The following is an 18,283-nucleotide window of genomic DNA, read 5'->3' on the forward strand; positions in this document are numbered from 1 at the left end:
GGATCGTGGCATAGGAGCATCCAAGACCCCGTGTCACTCTTGCGTCCAGCAGGTTTCCTCCCGGACCGCATGTCTACAAAGCATTTCTGCTTCGTCCTTTGCTTGCGGAAAAGAATGTTTCTGTCCTTTTCTACCTGCCAGGGCCTCCTCCTCCTCCCCACTGACCACCGTATTCACAAGCCAGGGGCCTGTCCCTGCCCTTCCCTGGGTTCTGCAGCACCAGTGTACCTACGGTGTTATGACTTTCACACCTTTGACTGAGATTCTAGGAATTTTAGGGAAACAAGGAGAATAAGCCAACGTGAAGGAGCTGCACAGGCTGAGGAAATCCTTAAACTTGCTAAAGTAATTCACCCTGCCGCGAGGGGCACAAACGTGACGCGAGGTCCCGTTCCCTCCAGCCCACCGTACCCATCCCCCCTTTTGATCATGGCTGAGTGTTCACCCTCCCTCGTTTTCTCCCTCCCCGCTCTTTGGCAATCCTGAGTGCGTTTCATAAAGGAGGCACTTTTTGTATTCGAAAAAGCGAGGTGTCTGGATCAATCACAGCGGGCTAACCTGCTGTAAGAACAGACAGGGCAGACAGTCAGAAGGCCTCGTGGAGGGATCAGCACCATTAGCCACGACAGTGGCGCTGCAAGGGTCGGAGCCCCTCCCCGAAGGCCGCTCCAGTGTGTTGGCGGCTAGGGGTGCCGAGTCTGAATCAGTGAGGTTCTGAAATCCTGGAAGAGGGGAACCGCCCTCTCCGGATTCCGCAGTTCACCAGGCAGGCCGCGGTTAAAGGCCACTGGGGATTGATGCCATGCACGCCTCAGATGACCCCAGGGCCACCATCCACCTCAGAGCTTCGTAATTTTCACGATGACTAGGCAGTAAAGCAGCATACACCCAGACACCAGCCTGACTTTCACCCTTGGGCCTTCAGCCTTGTCTTGCCTGGTCCAGTACATTCCCGGACATGGAGCTGTCGGCTTGAGAAGATGATCAAGAAGCCAGATGCCACTGGGAAGCACGCTGACCGTCTCTCACAGCAGCCAGAGTGCCTGCTCTGTAGTCACCCTTATTCATTTTCACGTTGGTTACTGCGTAGTTCCCCTGGTGTCTGCTTTGCTTGTGTGCTCTGGCTATCACTCCTGTGTACCGCACATCTGAGAAACGTCTATCTTCTTCTGAATCTTGAACGTCTTTCACCTGAATCTCTACCTCTCGCTCTGACTCTGCTGAATTCTAGTCAACTGAGGCTACACTTAGGCATTTCAGGGTCCTTCCTCCTCACGTGGCAGGTAATGTCCCTGAAGACACCAGGGCGGGTGGGTGTGCCTGGTTATGAGTCATCTGCTGCTCTGTCTTTATCTCCCCACGGGTCTCCAGTGGTTGGCCCCACAATGGCACCGAAGATGACTTTTGAGGCTCTAGCTGGTTCTGCTTGTCAGGCAACCTGTCACCATCCCATGGTGTGCCTCTGTCCAGTCTCTCTGCTTCGGCCATTTTCCAGGCCAGTTCATACCTCTCTCGTTCACCTGGGAAAAGACTGTGCCAACGGGGGCAGAGAGGGACCGTTGGTCCAATCGTCTTTGTTCAGTCATTTCCCATCCACTGCATAGCTTCTGGCTGGGCAAGCAGGTTCCTGCACAGGGTTTCAGCTGAAGGCCATCCACAGATAGCCTTGGCGTCATTCTTCCAAGCGTCTTGGACAGACTGATATTTCCTCTGGCAAACCTCAAAATCCTATAGGTGTGGGGTGTGGGCCAGGTGTAGTGGGAGCTTAACAGAGCCTAAAATGCATTTCTCTCCATCGCTTTCCCCTGAGGCATTCTTCTCTGTCCCTAGGCCCAGGGAATTTCTTTGTGACCGGAAACCCTTGCTCTTCAAGTATTTCTGAAGCTTCCAGGCCAAAAATAAACGTCCTCCTCTGTGTATTTTTGCAGCTTCGAATACCTTTGATCGTAAGAGAATTATGGTTGTAGCCGGTGAGTCCATAGTTCAGCTAAAAATGTGGAGCCGGTTGCCACGTCTGAATTACCAAGTGAGATGCACATGGGAGTTTCCCTAAGGAATGGAAAAAACTGGGCTCATCAGGACTGGGTGAGGCTACGGAACAAGGAGGAACCCAGGCCAGGATGGAGGGACTAAGAATTCCGATGACACAACAGGGAAAGGATGTTTGAAACTCAGATTACCTGCAATGCTCACAAGGAGCAAGTGCATCTGAGGAGGATCACATTCTGCACAGGGATTATGGAAGGGAAAAGTGACAAGCAGAGGTGTTATGGGAGCGCTCAGCTCTCAGGAAAAGGACAGCGCAAGTGGGGGACTGACGACAACAACAACAACTACTAAAATAAAAAGTAAAGTAAACTAAAGAGGCAGGAACGTTCTTCTCAGAAAAATATCCTCCTTTACCACACTCTTCTATCCTGGCAGCCTCCAGTCAGGTTCAGAGCTTTTGCGCCTATGGCCTGAACCTATCACCTCACAGAAACTAGCAGTGCTTCTCAGATGTGTGGAAAACCCGTTGGAAGTGGGTTTTCTCCCAAATTCCGTCACAAGACTCCTGACTGAGACCATAAAGAAAAGGCACATGCCTCATGAGCTCTTCTTAGAGGCAGCATAGGTTAAAAGTAGAATATTTTAGAACGGAGGGCTTTCTCACGGACAGTCTCATACATGGGACGTACACGGAGTTGTTGTTGTTGTTGTTGTTGTTGTTGTTTTTTTAGGTCCACACCCGAGGCCTATGGAGGTTCCCAGGCTAGGGGTCAAACGGGAACTGTAGCTGCCGGCCTACACCACAGCCACAGCAACGCTGGATTCTCAACCCACTGAGCCAGGCCGGGGTCGAACCCGCGCCCCCATGAACGTTAGTCAGATTCGTTAACTGCAGAGCCACGACGGGAACGCCGGCGTGTACAGAGATTTTAACTGGAATTTGATTAGCAGTCTTAGGGCTTTGTCAGTATGTTCCCCGACAAGAACTACATTCCATCTTCCCCCTCCATGTCATCTCCTCTCCACAGGGTCCCCAAGATCCCATGTTCTTCACTTTTCCTTTTAGGAGAGTCCATCTTTCCCCGACAGAAGTGAGCTGTGCTGCTCCGAGTCTTGTTATGACTCTTAAAGGGGAAACCTTAAGCTTTCGCGGGCTGCTAAGGCGGGCTGTCTGGGTCGTGAGGGCCATACCAAGCGGAGGGACAAGGTCCACGTCCAGGAATGTGGGTGCTCAAGGGACTTTTCTGAATCTTTCCTAAGGTTCACTGTGGCTACAGCTTCACTTTTGGAAAAATAATCTTGGATGCCGATAATGTGACTAACGACTTTTATCACAGACCCATAGGGTGATTCCACATGAAGGAACTCAAAAGCCTCCTGCCCTGGTTTTACAGATATGCCCCCAAACTACTGCACACTCCTCCTGTCAAGTGAGGGAACCTGATTTCCCTTTCCATTAATGCGGACTGGACTGGCTTCTATGGTTACCCCAGGCCCAAAAGTACTGGGATGTGCTTTGTGACACACGGTTACGGAAAGATGGTGACTTCCATTTCTGCTTTGTCCCAGCATGGCTTGCTCCGGGGGGCAGCCGGCCCTGTGAGCCGGAAGCTCGCTGGTGTGCTGTGAGGGCATCGGGCCTATGAAGAGGTCCACGTGGTGAGGAACTGAGGACCACGTGCCACCGTGAGGGAGTGTGGAAGCAGGTCTTCCTCTGGCGGAACCTGAGAGGACAGCCCTAGAGGACGGCCTGACTGCCACCTCCTGCAAACCCTGAGCCACAGTCACCCATCCAATCCACTCCTGGACAGGGAACCCACCGAAATCATGAACCAATGGATGCTGATGGCTCAAGCTGCTAAATGTGGGGGTAGTTGCTGTACCGCAACAGACAAGCAAATCTCCCCTCGTTACTCTCTTGTCCTTTTCAAAGCAACACCACTTGGGAGAAACTCAAAGGGGAGAACTCCCTAAGGACAACGCATCTATTTCCGGAGGTTGGCCTCTACTCTTAGAGTCACCACATAGGATGTCAGGTGCTAGCGTTGTTGTTATCTATGATAGTTGTTGCCAACTCAGGAATGGATTATTTTTTTTACCCTTTTCTGACAAATGAAGGGTTATTTGGCTTCCCAGTTCACCCTACCACCAATGCTATCTGTCAAGAGGAGTCCATGGTCTGCAGAAATATACTTTACCGAACGAAGAACTTAAAATCCAAAGCTCCCAATCGGGAAGTAGGAGACCTCCTGTAATTTCAAGCACGCTCAAGTTCCCAGAAGCAGATGAATTGCATCCTTGCTCATAGGGAACTTGTAGATAGGATCTGAAAGACAGAACATTTTGAGTTAAACAAGTTCCAGGAAAGAAGGGCGCATGAGGAGAAGGGTTTAGAATCCTGGCTCCATCCAAAGTGGAACAAAATAATACAAGAGAGAACGGCAACAACAACAACAAGTGAAAGCGTGGGGGATTGTCAGTGCTGAAACCATAGGACATGTTGATTTGGGGGGCAGCCTGCCCACATCCTTGTCTCCGGGGAAAGTACTTCAAGATGTGGCATCCCATTAAAGCTCCCCATCATAGGTGCCCAAACCCCAGGCCACCGAGCTTGGTATAGGTCTGGGCCCACCATAATACTTAGCTTTACTCCCAGGCATCGGCTGAGCAGCTGGCATTGACTGGAGCCTCCCTGGTCACTGTCTTCCAGAGATTTCATATCTGAGTGAGCCGTGAAGATGCGGGGACGGCATACGGAGCTCATACGCAGTCATCCTGGCAGCCGCATGGGAAGACGGAGGCGTTAAAGCCTTCTCATAACACGGAGCCATTAAATCCACGCATATTGGACCTCTCTGTTATGTGCATGTTCCCTTTCCCCTTTTCCGCATCAGCGAATTTTCGTTGGGGTTCTTGCCTCTGGAACCAAAATGTTCTGGGGGCAAGAAAAGATACAAATTGTGACCCACAACATTTGAGACATTCCTGCCAGACCCAAAGAGTTTTGGACTTCCTTTGATAAGAAAGCACAGATTTTTGTCCACCAACTGATGGTCCTTCTGCCAAATTCTGTTACCTTGACTTTCTGAAGCTGGAGGAGGGGCTGCAACAGGAGTCCCCTTCTGCCCCTTTGGGAGCCTCTTTTTCTGTCACAGACCAATTGGACTGGAGCTGCTCTGAGTGGGTGCGGTTGGGGGTAGGAGGGCTGCAAAGGAGAGTAGATATCTCAGGCCATTTTCTTGCAAGCCGGCTTAGGGGGCACTTGGTGCTTTCTGCCACTTTCAGCGAGCAGAACACACGAGGGTCTCCTGGTCAGAGCTTGGGAGCACCACTGACAACAGGTCCTAAGACCACGTAGGTGTATGATTCACTTTGCTGTAAACCCGCGAGGCTAGGGCGACACTGTAAATCACTCTTCCCCAATAAAGCAGTTTCAAAAAGTAATACGTCTTGAGGAAGAACAAAACGCAGAAACACTTGCCGGTTGTAGTAGGACGTGGGGAGGCCCGGCTCTCCCGGGCCGGACCTAAAACGCGCCAGAAGAGGCATGGACACGGCTGGCTGGCGAGAGGGTCGGCCCTTCGGGTTCCGCCCCGGGGCTCGCGCCTCTGCCGCCGGCCGGGCGGTGGTGTGTGGCAGGCGGGGGTGCGCAACGTGTGCCGCCCTGCTTCTCCCGCCGGTGCCCCACGGGTCCAGCGGCCTCGGCCCTCCCCAAGGGGCAAGCCTCAGGCCTGGCCGCCTGGGCGCGCGGCTCGCCGGAGGCCCGCCCCGCGGCCCGGGCGGGGGAGGGGGCTTCGCGCGCCGCCCCGCGCCGCGCTCGGGGCGGGAGCGCGCCTTGCCCGTCCCAGGGCGGTTTCCCCTGCCGGGCTCGAGGGCCCTGCCTCAGGCGCCTGCCCGCTGGCGCCGTTTCCCGCTCCTGCGAGCGCCGGGGGATCCCCCTCACGGTGCGGGGGCTCCGCGGGCCGCGCTCTGGGGGTGGAGAGGGGAAGGGTGACCCTGGGGGTGGAGGCGGGGGTTGCCTCGTCGTGCTCCTTCGCGCGGCGTGTCGGGGGCACCGACTTGGCTGCGCCCGCGCCCTGGGTTCCCTTCATCGGGTTCGCGGGCGCGCGCACGAGGGATGGCTGCGGCGGCGGCGGCGGCCCGGCGACGGGAAGGAGGCTCTGTGCGCCTCCAGGAAAGTGCCCAGGTGAGGCGGGCGGGTGTCCCTGAGGCTGCGCAAGCGTTTCCCTGTTGCCCACAAAGGCGAACGTTGGCCCCACTGGTACCCGAACTGCAGGCCACGGCCCAGCCACGAACTGGCATCTCCGGAAGTGCCTTGGTGGACCCGCTGGGGAGACGCTGTGTGGGGCGCGAGGCGCCTTTCTCATGAGAAAGCCTCCTCTAGCGAGCAGAGAGGGAGCCTTGAGTGTGGGACCCCCCAGCCGCTGCTCCTCTCAGGGGTGCGGTTGCCATGTGGACCACAGCCACAGCCTGTGCCCAGAACCCCTCACGTCTGCCCGAGGGGCACGGCGCCGAGACAGAAGTTAGAGAAAGAAAGTAGAAAGCGGAAAAGAATTTCTTTACAAAAAGACTTGTCCAAATTAGGCGAAGTGCATTTGTATCTCTAGAGGAAAGGGAGACCAGAGGGAGCAGTTTGAGGACAGAAAGCTGAAATTTCTTGTTTCACTTGGTGGATACCAAAGTCAGGCTTGGAAGTCTCTCAGTTCAAAGCGACAGTCAACAGCGTATGAAGTTTTGAACTAGATTTAAACATGCACTACTGGAGAATCAAGTTTAAGGGCAGTCTCTTTGGTGCAGTTAACTTTGTTTCGGCCACCTGCTGGCTCAGTTGGAGTTAGTTGTGTGACATAGTGTGTAAGAAGTTAAAATCATTCAAGGGAAGAACACTGACTGACAAGCCCTGGAGGGAGGATGGTTCTAGCTCTGAAGGAGTGTTCCTCAGATCCCTTCCTGCCAGGCTATGCGGGTTGTCAGAGTTTCCCAGGGATGCTTGGGGATGGGCTCTGTGCCACCATGGAGGTGTCCCGAGGAGATTTTCATCACTGGCGGAGTGTCGGGGGCAGGGACCCGGCTGCGCCCGCGCCCTGTGTTCCCTTCACCGGGTTCGCGGGCGCGAAGACAGATGGAAGTGCCAGGTGCAACCCAAATATACTTTTGCTCCCCATGTTAACAACCTCCCTGGCAGGTTTCTTTTTAAATGCTGATTTCCTCGTGTCCATTGTAAATGTGTCTGTTAGGCCAGGAACTCTTCCCAAGTTTGTGAGAAAAGGGAGGGAGGAGTTAGCAGTGTGTCGTGATGGAGCAAGTATTGCCCCAGGAAACAAAGACACCAGAAGATGCTCTTAAAAAACAAACAAACAAACAAACAAACAAAAAAATAGACAGAGTGACTGTTTTCCCTTTCTTTTTAAAACTTGTAAGACGCATTGTCAGAGAATATTGTTGTCTGATATTTTGGGAATGCAGTCTGAACAGTTTTCATTTAGGAGCCTTTAATTTGTTAGCAATGTTATGTCTATGGTTCTTCCCTGTCGTCATAATTAGGAAGTGCTGAAGGCGATCTCTGCAGGGCTTTTCTGTATGCTACCTCAATACTCTGTGTCTTCTAGGGTAGATATTATTATTATGAATATCCTCATTTTATGGGTGAGGAACCTGAGGCTCTGAGAGTCGAAGGAGCTTGCTAAAAATGCAGTGCGAACAAAAAACAGAGAGGCTAGAAGCTGATGTCCGAAGGACTCCAAATTCCTGCTGGCTTTTTAACATATGGCATGCTGCCTCGTTCATGAAGTACCCTCAGGTTTCCTTCGAGAGTGGTGGGGGATCTAGGCAGGGAGAGACTTGGGCAGTGAATCAGAAACAGAAAATGGGGATGAGTGGGTTTGAGGGAGAAGGAACCTAGAAGCAAGCTTCCTTCCCTAGCAAAGAGGATCAGTTATTTTGGCCATCTTAAGGATTCTTCCCTTGGGTTGAGCACCTGCTTCACCTTTGCAGTCTTTCCTTGTTTCCCTCACATTTTCAGACTCTCAGGAAAAGGTCTGAAAATGATGAAAAGCACTGCGTTCTTGGTGTGGAATCCAGGGGAGGTGAGAAACAATGGAGCTTTTTGACTCGCAGCTGGCTTGTGCATAAAGATGTCATTGGCAAGGAGGTAGACAGCCTGGAGAGATCTGTTCCTGTCCCCGAATCAAAAAGCAAAGCAGAAACGTTTTCCAGGAAAGTGTTCCTGGAGGAAGCCTGCTAGAAACATCCATAAGAAGGGGTCTCGGACGTTCCTATGCTGTGTTCGTGGCCCTCACATCCCAGACTCGCAAACACCCAGAACGACACATGGCGCTTAGAAACGGGAGGCTGGCTGATTGTTTTATTGGTAAATTGAAGATAGCTTGCCTCGTTCCAATGTCATGGCCTTCTGAAGGACAGGTGTCTCCCTACTCATTGTCTGAAACAAACAAAAAAGGAAGTTCAGAGCGGTTTGGCCGGTGGTTCCTTGTCCCTACCGGTAATTGGCAATTGAAGGGAGGTCGGTGAGAGCCCATCTTCTCTCTCTCTTCTTCTTCCTCCTCTCCATTCCTTCCTAATTCCTCTTTGTGTATGGTTTGTATGCAGCTAACAGAGAGTGGGCTCAAAATTGTTGCTTGCAAGATGAATGAAAAAGATTCTTCTGAAGTTCTTTAGCTCTTGAGTGCTGTGGATGATTCTTAGTACGTCTTTACAGAACTATTCACTGGAACCTATCCTATAGCAGCAAAAGCCTGCATCCAGCCTAAGTGTCCACTGATGGCGGTTTGCTTAAAGGGATCATGGCACAGCCAGGCGATGGGCTGGGGTAGACTTGAAAAGAAAAGGGAGAGGGGCCAACTTGATCCCTGTGGCTCTGGGCAACGACATGGACGTGTTCTGCGAAATAAGTAATTTGAAGTGAGCAGCGTATAGGGCTGCATATGAAGTATGAGAGCACTTGTGGATCAAAGAAGAGGGTAGGTATTTATAGAGGCCTAAGCGCTTCCAAGGGTTGTTCACAAGACTTGACTGTGGTGGCTTTGGGGGAAGCTTGTGGGGAGGGAAGATGTGATCTGCCTTTGCAATTTGGCCTCATATCTTTGTTTTTGGTTCTCTTTTCTGTTCCCTTGAATGTAAATGAATGTAATAGGAAATATTTAAAAGACCTGGAAAACACCGACCAGGATGAAAGCTAAGGTGTCATTGGCAGCACCGCTGGACCTGATAGGCCTGGTCAGCTGGAAACCTGAGATGGGAAGGCATTGAGCCTGAGGAGGAGGAGGAGGAGGAGGAGGAGGAGAGGAGAGGACGAAAGGCAGACACTGCTCTACTTGCTCATTACCAGCCCACATGAAGAAGGTAGTCATCGGGGAAGAGGCAGTTTGGGGGCCATGGTTCTTACAGTCAGAATCGCCCTGGCCGGTCTGTCAAAAATATGCAGGCTTGCTACTCTCTAGCAGGGAACGGAATAGAAGTCATTAGAACTGGTATCCAGGCCTGTGCAGTTTCAAGCTGTTTCTGGTTGATTCCGTGACACATTAAAGTTTCAGACCTGTAAGGCTTAGGGCCCTCGATCCTCCCTGTCACTGAGTTCCAGATTACCGGGGTGGCTGTCCTGGGCGGGCCTTTATGGTTTCCCCCCTGGGTGGGGGTGGTCTGTGGTGTTCTCAGGAGGAGGTGGAGGAGGATGGTGATGCTGATGATAATTTTGATGTTGTCCTGATTGGGCTGGTTCTTGTTTGAGGTCCATAACCTTGTGACGGTGGTCTTTGCAGAGGTCCATCACCTTTTTCTGGTTATCCATGCATAGTTCCATCACCTTAGGTGGTGGTTCTTGATATAGTCCATGACCTTGTTGTGCTGGTCTCTCTGGAGGTTCATGACCTAGTGGGGTAGTCCCTGTGGAGGTCCATGTCCTGATGGGTTTGGTCCCTGATCAGGTCCATTACCTTGTGGGGTGGTCCCTGTCGATATCCTTGACCTGGTGGGTGTGGTCCTGAGGAGGCCCCTGACCTTCTTTGATTGGTTCCTGTGCAGGTCCATGACCTAGTGTGGGTGGTCCCTGAGGATGTCCATGACCTTCTAGGGGTGATCCATGGTGAGGTCTATGACCTTGTGGTGGGGGTCTCTGTGGAGGTCTGTGACATTGTGGGGCTGTTCCCTATGAAGGTCCATCACCTTCGTTTTCACCATTAGGAGGGGGTCTATTTGGTGGTCCTCTAGGTCCCCCAGGAGGTTGTCTGGGAATCTGTTCATGGGAGCTCTGATTTGAGTTGTCTACATCCATAAAGTATGGAACAAGGATCGAAGAACTTGGTGATGGAAAGTGTTCCTCTCCTTTTGATCTTTGGTCACCCTGTCAGGCAGTCTCTTCCGTCAGAACCTGTATCTCAACTAACAGCTACCTTCTTATTCACAGAGTCCTTTTGCAGTACTCTTGTTCATCCAGATGCTAGTGATATTGAGTCTTATTTGTTTGCTTTGGAGAAAAATATGTATCTTAAATTTGGAAAAAAGATACTGAAGGAGTTCCCGTTGTGGCTTGGTAGGTTAAGAATCTGACTAGTATCCATGAGGATGTGGGATTGATCCTCAACCTTGCTCCGTGGGTTAAAGGCCCAGAGTTGCCATGAGCTGTGGCTAGGATCTGGCGTTGCTATTGCTGTGGCATAGGCCAGCAGCTGCAGCTCTGATTCAACCCCTAGCCTAGGAACTTCCCTATGTTGTGAGTGCAACACTGAATAAACAACAACAAAAAAACCCCAAAATGAAACAAAACAAAAGATGTAGATTTCTTAGAATTTCCAGAGTATATCTCCAAGGACAGAAGAAAAGCTAAGGCATTATTGATGTCTGTTGTGTTGGCAGTTATATTTTGGGCCACTGACATAGCTTGCCAACTGTGACTTTTAAGTCTGACTACTTGAGTGTACAAGTGAAGCCCTCTAGCTCCAAGACCAGATGGAAAAATACTAACATATACAGAGAGAAAGACAAAGTGATGGCTCATATAGGATTTACTGAATAACTGGTGATGATTTTCTTTTTTCTTTTTTTGACTGAATCCATGGCATGTGGAAATTCCCAGGCCAGGAATCAAATCCTAGCCCTTGTTGCAACCTACACCACCCTGTACCACAGCTGCAGTAAAACTGGATCCTGTACACACTGCACTGGGCCAAGGATTGAAACCATGCCTCAGCAGTAACCCGAGCCACTACAGAGAAAATGCCAGATCATTAACCTACTGTGCCACAGTGGGAACTCCTAACTGTTGCTAATTTGAATTAGGTATAGGGACATTAGAGAAACAGAGAAAAAAGAACCAGACCTAGTGTGTGTGTGTGTGTGTGTATCTATCTATCTATCTATATATATTTTTTTTGCTTTTTTAGGGCCATACCCATGGCATATGGCGGTTCCCAGGCTATGGGTTGTATTGGAGTTGTAGCTGCCTGCCTACATCATAGCCACAGCAATGCAGGATCTGAGCCGAGCTTGTGACCTACCCACAGCTCATGGCAATGCTGGATCCTTAACCCACTGAGTAATGCCAGGGATTGAACCCGCAACCTCATGGTTCCTATTTGGATTAGTTTCCACTGTGCCACAACAGGAACTCCATCTGTGCATATTTCTTTAAACCACATATTTAAATAGAGGAACATTGGGGGAAAAGGAAACAGTTGAGGGGTTGGTTCTTAGTAGGATGGAGGAGGCAGAATTATAACAACTTCCCTCTTCTGTCCTCTCTCAGCAGTCGCTTCTGGCCTGAGGGAACTGGCAGCATACTACTGTGTCATCCAAGCTCTATATCTCTCTTACTCAAGTTAGCGCCGTGTCATGGATCCCTGAATCATGATTGGTAAAGAATATCCTATATCTTGAAGGGCACTAACAATCAATTCGTGACAAGACAGTGATGATAATAAGACACTGGAGAACTGACAAGGTGCTAAGGATGAAAAAAAAAAAAGAAAGTTGTTGAAGGATTAATGAAACTTACCTGATACGATTTAGGAAGATCCTACATCGTAGCCACCTAGGAAAAGAAGCAGAAGATGAAGCACAAAGTAAGTTCCAAATCTTTGAGGGCACGCAACTGTTCTACAGGGACAGGGACCCTTCTAACCACACCTTGTCTATCCCCTAAGTACCTGGTCAACACAACCTGTGATGCTGTTGCAAAGGCAGGAGCTTGTGAAATGGTGGCAGGGTGGTTTTTATGCTGAGGATCCACCACAAACTCAAGAGAGAGGAGGCCCTGTTTTTTGTTCTTATTACTGTTTCCCCCTGGTTTCCGGTCTACCCTAATACTAGTTCAGGTAAAGTGCTGGGGTATTTCCATGTCTTATTTTCGTGTACTTTTGCTCTCCTTCTTCATGAAATACTTTACCTACGTTAACATGACCTCACAGGTGGGGTGACCAGGAATCAACATGTGGGTACCACTTTAAACAGCACTTTGGAACACTGAATACAAATGGGAACAAAATGAACCACTGGGCCTCAGAATCTCTCTGTCTCTATGGAGAGTGAGCTAGAGAGATTTATGATCCTGATCCCTTTCACTTCAGTAAACAGTCTGATCTGGGCATCCCCTCCTGCATGTGAGTGACCCCCTCTCACAAGGCCACCTTCTCCCCCTTCCTGCTTTGATGACTGTAATGCCTTCCTGAGGACACTTCTCTGTATTCGTCTGGCCTCCCTGCAGTGCATCCCTCACAGTCGAGTCAGTGATATTTTTGTAGAAATGCCAGTCTTCCCTTGTCATTCTGTGGTCAATCTGTAGCCCAAAATACAGTTGGTCAATATCTCTGGCCATGATTATTGCCCAAACTCCACCATTCATGGTGTTTATGTGCCTGTGTATATGATAGGTAGCAAAACATCTTACACATCATCTCTGTTATTCTTTGAAATGTATGTGGAACATTCATATTGGGCACACATGGATGGCAGAAGGTTGACCCTCAGCCTGCTCAGGCCCCCATAGTTCAAACAGGATTCTCTGTCTTAACTTGATGTTTTAAAAAAGGTAACCAAAGACTTTATTTCTGTAAATATCTTTAGCTGTTCTGATATTTAGTAAAACCAAGGTAGATACAGAATCCACCATGGAATTTCTAGAATAGAACAATATGAATACACAGTTCCTTGAATAGATCCTATCATTTTATATGTCTAAGTCTTATCCCATACTCTTTCCCTTTTCTAGAATCTTTGGTAAGATTTATCTGGTTTATTCCTGCTAAGAAATATATATTTTTTTTTTGTCTTTTGTTGTTGTTGTTGTTGCTATTTCTTGGGCCGCTCCCGCGGCATATGGAGGTTCCCAGGCTAGGGGTTGAATTGGAGCTGTAGCCACCGGCCTACGCCAGAGCCACAGCAACGCGGGATCCGAGCCGCGTCTGCAACCTACACCACAGCTCACGGCAACGCCGGATCGTTAACCCACTGAGCAAGGGCAGGGACCGAACCCGCAACCTCATGGTTCCTAGTCGGATTCGTTAACCACTGCGCCACGACGGGAACTCCAGAAATATTTTTAAACTCCTGTCCCCTACTGATAATTTAGTGACTAGTTAAGAGCATATGCCGCCACTTATTCCAGAACAAGTATAGGGTTTGTGTCACTGTTCAATTTTAGGGCAGTGTTGCTTCGGGTATCAGAGGGAGGACCATGCAGCTGGAAAGCCTAAAGGCAGGCTGTTGACTACTGTTATGTGAGAGGGGCCTGGTTTCTGCATCTGAGTGTCAGAGTCTGGGCCTTGCTGAAGGGCTGCCAGTAACATTTCAGGGCGGCTTCCTGATACGGTGGGGTTTCCTCCAGATACCATTGCCCTGGCAAGGTGACCGGGCACATTGCTTCCTTCTCCTGGCATAGCTACGGCTGTCGTCCCGAAAAGGGACAGCCGTTGGCAGTGTGGGAAAGCAGCATGGCCCCCGCTGGGCTTGTGCGAGGAAAGGAGTAGCTTCTTGGGCTTCACAGGTCCCATTACCGTTTTGGGAGGACTGTCTCTGGTTTCCTGAGACAGTTTTGTGGAAGAGGATGTGGAGAGGCCCCATCCTGCCCAGGTGGCTTCTGGTCGCCCTTCAAGTGGGAAAGGAGGGTCAGCGGGAAGGAAGGGAAGGGAGTGGAGTGGCAGCAGACGTGGGTGGGGGCTGTGGAGGGGGCGGTCCTGCCTCAAGGCAGGCTTCCCTTTGGCGTGGTGAGGACTGGAAGACAGCAGAAAAGTCTTCAAAATATCACTCAGCTCAGGACCTTTCACTCCCCTTCTCCGATGTCAGCAGTGCAGGAAAGAGATTAGTGAGGTGCGACGGGATAAATATCAGCTCTGAACTCGGCAGGCATATGGAGGTTCCCAGGCTAGGTGTTGAATCAGAGTTGTTACCGCCACCCTACATCACAGCCACAGAAAGGCCAGATTCTTAATCCACTGAGCCAGGCCAGGGATCGAAACTGCGTCCTCATGGATGCTAGTCAGATTCATTTTTGCTGAGCCATAATGGGAACTCCTAGGTTTCTTTTTAAATACTGATTTTGTTATGCCCACTGTAAAAATGTCATTTAACCCAGGAATTTTTCCTCACTTTTAAAAAAAATGAGAGTGTGTAGAAGTTGTCAGTGTACCATGACAGAATAAATACTAGAAACAGTATCCCAGTTGAAACAAAAAACACCACAAGAGAAGTTATGTAAAATTCCTGCCAATGATGAAGTTTAAGGTTAAAGGAAAGGAGAGAAGAGTTGATAGCTTGGAGCAACATAAGTCCTTTCTTTGATAAATCTTCCAAACAATCCTTCTTCAAGTCCCTATTCTAACCATTTGTAACAATCTGTCCTTTTTGGTTTTTCATCTGAGATATTGGAAATGTGTTTATTAATACCCTTTATCATGAGCTACACTTCCCTTCTTGATTATATATATAGTCTTTATGGCCATAACCACAGCATATGGAAGTTCCCAGGCTAGGGGTGGAATCAGAGCTGCAGCTGCTGGCCTACACACAGCCACAGCAACATGGGATCCGAGCCTCCTCTGCGGCCTACTACACAGCTCACAGCAATGCTGGATCCTTAACTCACTGAGCTAGGCCAGGGATCGAACCCTTGTTCTCATCAATCCTAGACAGATTCCTTACCACTGAGCTACAATGCGAACTCTCCCTTCTTGATTTTTAAGGGATTTCTATTAGGAAGAAGTCCAAAATTTTAAAGCCTTTTCTATGGCTACTGAAAGGCAATGCACTAGGATTTAAGTGCTTGCGCACAGGAAAGTCCTATTGACAAAGACTTATAAGCCTATGAATTCAGAGTATTTTCTTTGTGCTAATATAAAACATGAAATATATCTGAGCATGTATAGCCATATGATTATAGCTTTGCACACACTCAACCCAAATGTATTTCAAGTACTTATTAATTATGTTATTAAATAAACTTTACTGTTCAAGAGTAACAAATTTCCTGCTTTCTTTTCCGTATGCTTCTTCTGTTGTTAGTCTGTTTTTGTGTGACATACATAGTTAATAATTATTTTCAACCATCTGAAATTTATTTCCTTATGAAGCACAATAAGAATGTAACCTTAATTAAATTTTTAAATGCATAAATAGCTTGTCTGGGTTAAGTTGTTTTTTTTGGTTTTTTTTTTTTGTTGTTTTTTTGGTTTTTTTTTTGCCCTCACCCATGGCATGTGGAAGTTTGTAGCCTAGGGAACAAATCTAAGCCACAGCAGTGACAATGCTAGATCCTTAACTACTAGGCCACCAGGTAACTCCTGGGTTAAGATTTTTATATTTTTCTATTAATGTTGGTAACTAATCAATATATATTGTTTTCCTGTGGACACAATGCAAATCCCCTCTGTATGATATTTTTTCCCTTTTCCCCCACCATATCATTTCCCAGTCATGTCTGCTTTAAAAAAATTATTTTTAGGTTAAAAAATTTATCTTAGATGTTATTATTAAACTTTAGTCTTACATGTTATTTCTGATTTCTTTTAAGTTTTATATCTACTTTTCATTTTTTGGGGGGGTGGGGCCCAAACCTGTGACTTGAGCTGCGGCAGTAACAACCCCAGACACTTAACCCACTGTGCCACAAGATAACTCCACATCTACTTTGTTAATAGTTATTGAGACTCTATTTCTTTCTTTACTATTGTTTTTTGGCCCCTTTTGTGTTTTAATGAACAATTTCTTTCAGAAATCACATTGCATGTCAGAAATGTCCTTATTTGCTTTAAAAATCCAATTGTTAGATTTTTTTTTTTTTGCTTTTTAGGGCTGAACCTGTGGCATATAGAAGTTTCCAGACTAGGGGTCCAATTGGGGCTGCAGCTGTGGGCCTACCCCACAGCCACAGCAATGCCAGATCTGAGCCACGTCTGTAATTTATGCCGCAGCTCATGGCAATGTTGGATCCTTAACCCACTGATCGAGGCCAGGGACCAAACCTGCATCCTCATGGATATTAGGCGGGTTTGTTACCACTGAGCCGCAGGGGGAGCTCCTAGATATCTTTTTTTTTTTTTTTTTTGCTTTCATTTTCAGAGCCATACCTGCAGCACATGCAGATGCCAGGCTAGAGGTCTAATCAGAGCTACAGCTGCCAGCCTATGCCACATCCACTGCAATGCCAAATCTGAGCCGCGTCTCCAGACCCACACCACAGCTCAGGGCAACAGCTGGATCCTTAACCCACTGAGTGAGGCCAGGGATTGAACCTGCAACCTCATGGTTCCTAGTCAGATTTGTTTCCACCTCGCCCCAGTGGGAACTCCGGGAACTCCTAGATATCTTAATTTATATAATTATCTCTCAGGGAGTTCCTATAAGAATTCAGGTTCAATCCCTGGCCTTGCTCAGTGGGTTAAGGATCCGGCTGTTGCCCTGAGCTGTGGTGTAGGTCGCACTCTGGCTCTGGTCTCATGTTGCTGTGACTGTGGTGTAGACCAGCAGCTGCAGCTCCATTTCAACCCCTAGCCCAGGAACTTCCATATGCCGCAGGTGTGGCCCTAAACAGCAAAACAAAAACAAAAACAAAAACAAAAAAACTGTCTCTCAGGAGCTTGGGAAAACTACTGTATTACCTTTTAGCTGCAGAAATTTCAAATTAGAAGTCTAAGGTCAATATGATGCTCATGTATTTACTGACAAATTTCTACTTTTTAGTTTTCTATTTTACATTTTCGGGATTTTTAGAATTTTCTCTTTATATTTTTATTCCAAAATTTCTCCAGAATCTTTCTGGGAGTGTTTTTTAGCATTATTTTCTCTCAGCACTTACTTAATCTGTAGTCATTTAACTTTAGAAAAACTTTCTTCTATTATTTCATTGATTATTCTTTTTTTCCCTCATTTTGGAATCGCTATTAAATTTTTATTAAAAAATTTGAATCTATTGTCTATCTCTCCAAAATTTTCTTTTACACTTTTTTCTCTTTGGTCATTTCTGGTGTACTCTGGAAAAAAATACTTTATCAGTTTCTTTACTTCACTAAGTCAATCTTTTTGTGTTCATTCTGCTATTTGGACTATTTAATTTAAAACAATACTTTAAGTTTATTATAATTGTTTTGCATCTATTAAAGCGTCCTGCTTTCCTAAATTTAGTGTTCCTGAGGATACGGTTTTATTTACTTTTTCTTTTGGTCTCTTCTTCATTCCCTTTTCTAGAGTAGGAGGTGGTATGGAGTAGGTTTGGTTTTGTGTTCAATAGCTCCTTTAAACAATGTGTGCTTCTTTATATGTTTGATAAAAGTTAGGGAATCACTGTGTTTATGAGGGGAGGTCTAGATTGAACTGTATAGTTGGAGTATATATCTTCAGGCCCATAGAGAAATCCTGTTTGCATCAGTGAATATACTTCATGATAATAAGACCTCCATTAAAAGTGTTTGCAACACAGTATTTAAAGGAAAAGATTATACTTTTAAAGTAGTTATTATTGGAGGCTTAAGCTTGTTCAGATTTGGCCTATGTGTGATTCCAGTCTTGGATATTTTCGATTTGTTGCTCTCCACCTTTCCCACAACTATTTGGTTTCCAGGGGATAAAAGAATGCTTAATTTTCCTTGGGACTTTCAAGCCACTGACTATCACTCTACAGATTTTGAACCTGGAATTTGTTATTTTTCTACATGCACAAGCAATAATCTCTCTGGCCAAAAGAGATTGTGAGATGTCATGAATTTTATGATACAGACTGATTTCAGAGAATCAGTAAGGAAGAAACATATCTTGAAATCAATGAAATATTTTGTTTAAGAAAAATTGTTGA

The 18,283-nt window shown here is 47.6% G+C and overlaps 1 protein-coding gene across 1 annotated transcript; it reads right to left on the reverse strand.

Moving 5' to 3' along the window:
• Positions 1-302: 302 nt before the first annotated feature.
• LOC110260743 (uncharacterized) lies at positions 303-6,356 on the reverse strand. The gene is made up of 4 exons (XM_085024879.1): positions 5,933-6,356; positions 5,471-5,870; positions 5,066-5,194; positions 303-4,924 (listed from the first exon to the last, which is right to left on the reverse strand). The coding sequence occupies exons 1-4, from the start codon at positions 6,354-6,356 to the stop codon at positions 4,804-4,806; spliced, it is 1,074 nt and encodes a 357-aa protein (XP_084881005.1). The 3' UTR covers positions 303-4,803.
• Positions 6,357-18,283: the final 11,927 nt, after the last annotated feature.

Source organism: Sus scrofa, chromosome 5 (assembly GCF_054392235.1).
Source record: "Sus scrofa isolate SSC_HxYL_T2T_F1_AM1 chromosome 5, Sscrofa_HxYL_maternal_Yorkshire_Landrace_v2.0, whole genome shotgun sequence".
NCBI classification, from domain to species: Eukaryota; Metazoa; Chordata; class Mammalia; order Artiodactyla; family Suidae; genus Sus; species Sus scrofa.

Excerpts from the sequence above, each read along its gene's own strand:
- LOC110260743 (XM_085024879.1), bottom strand. The coding sequence starts at position 6,356 with ATGAGAAAGGCGCCTCGCGCCCCACACAGCGTCTCCCCAGCGGGTCCA. Across the intron at positions 5,195-5,470 it reads CCCACGTCCTACTACAACCG|CCCTCCTACCCCCAACCGCA; the intron begins GCAAGTGTTTCT and ends TCTCCTTTGCAG. Across the intron at positions 4,925-5,065 it reads TCCAGCTTCAGAAAGTCAAG|AACATTTTGGTTCCAGAGGC; the intron begins GTAACAGAATTT and ends TCTTGCCCCCAG.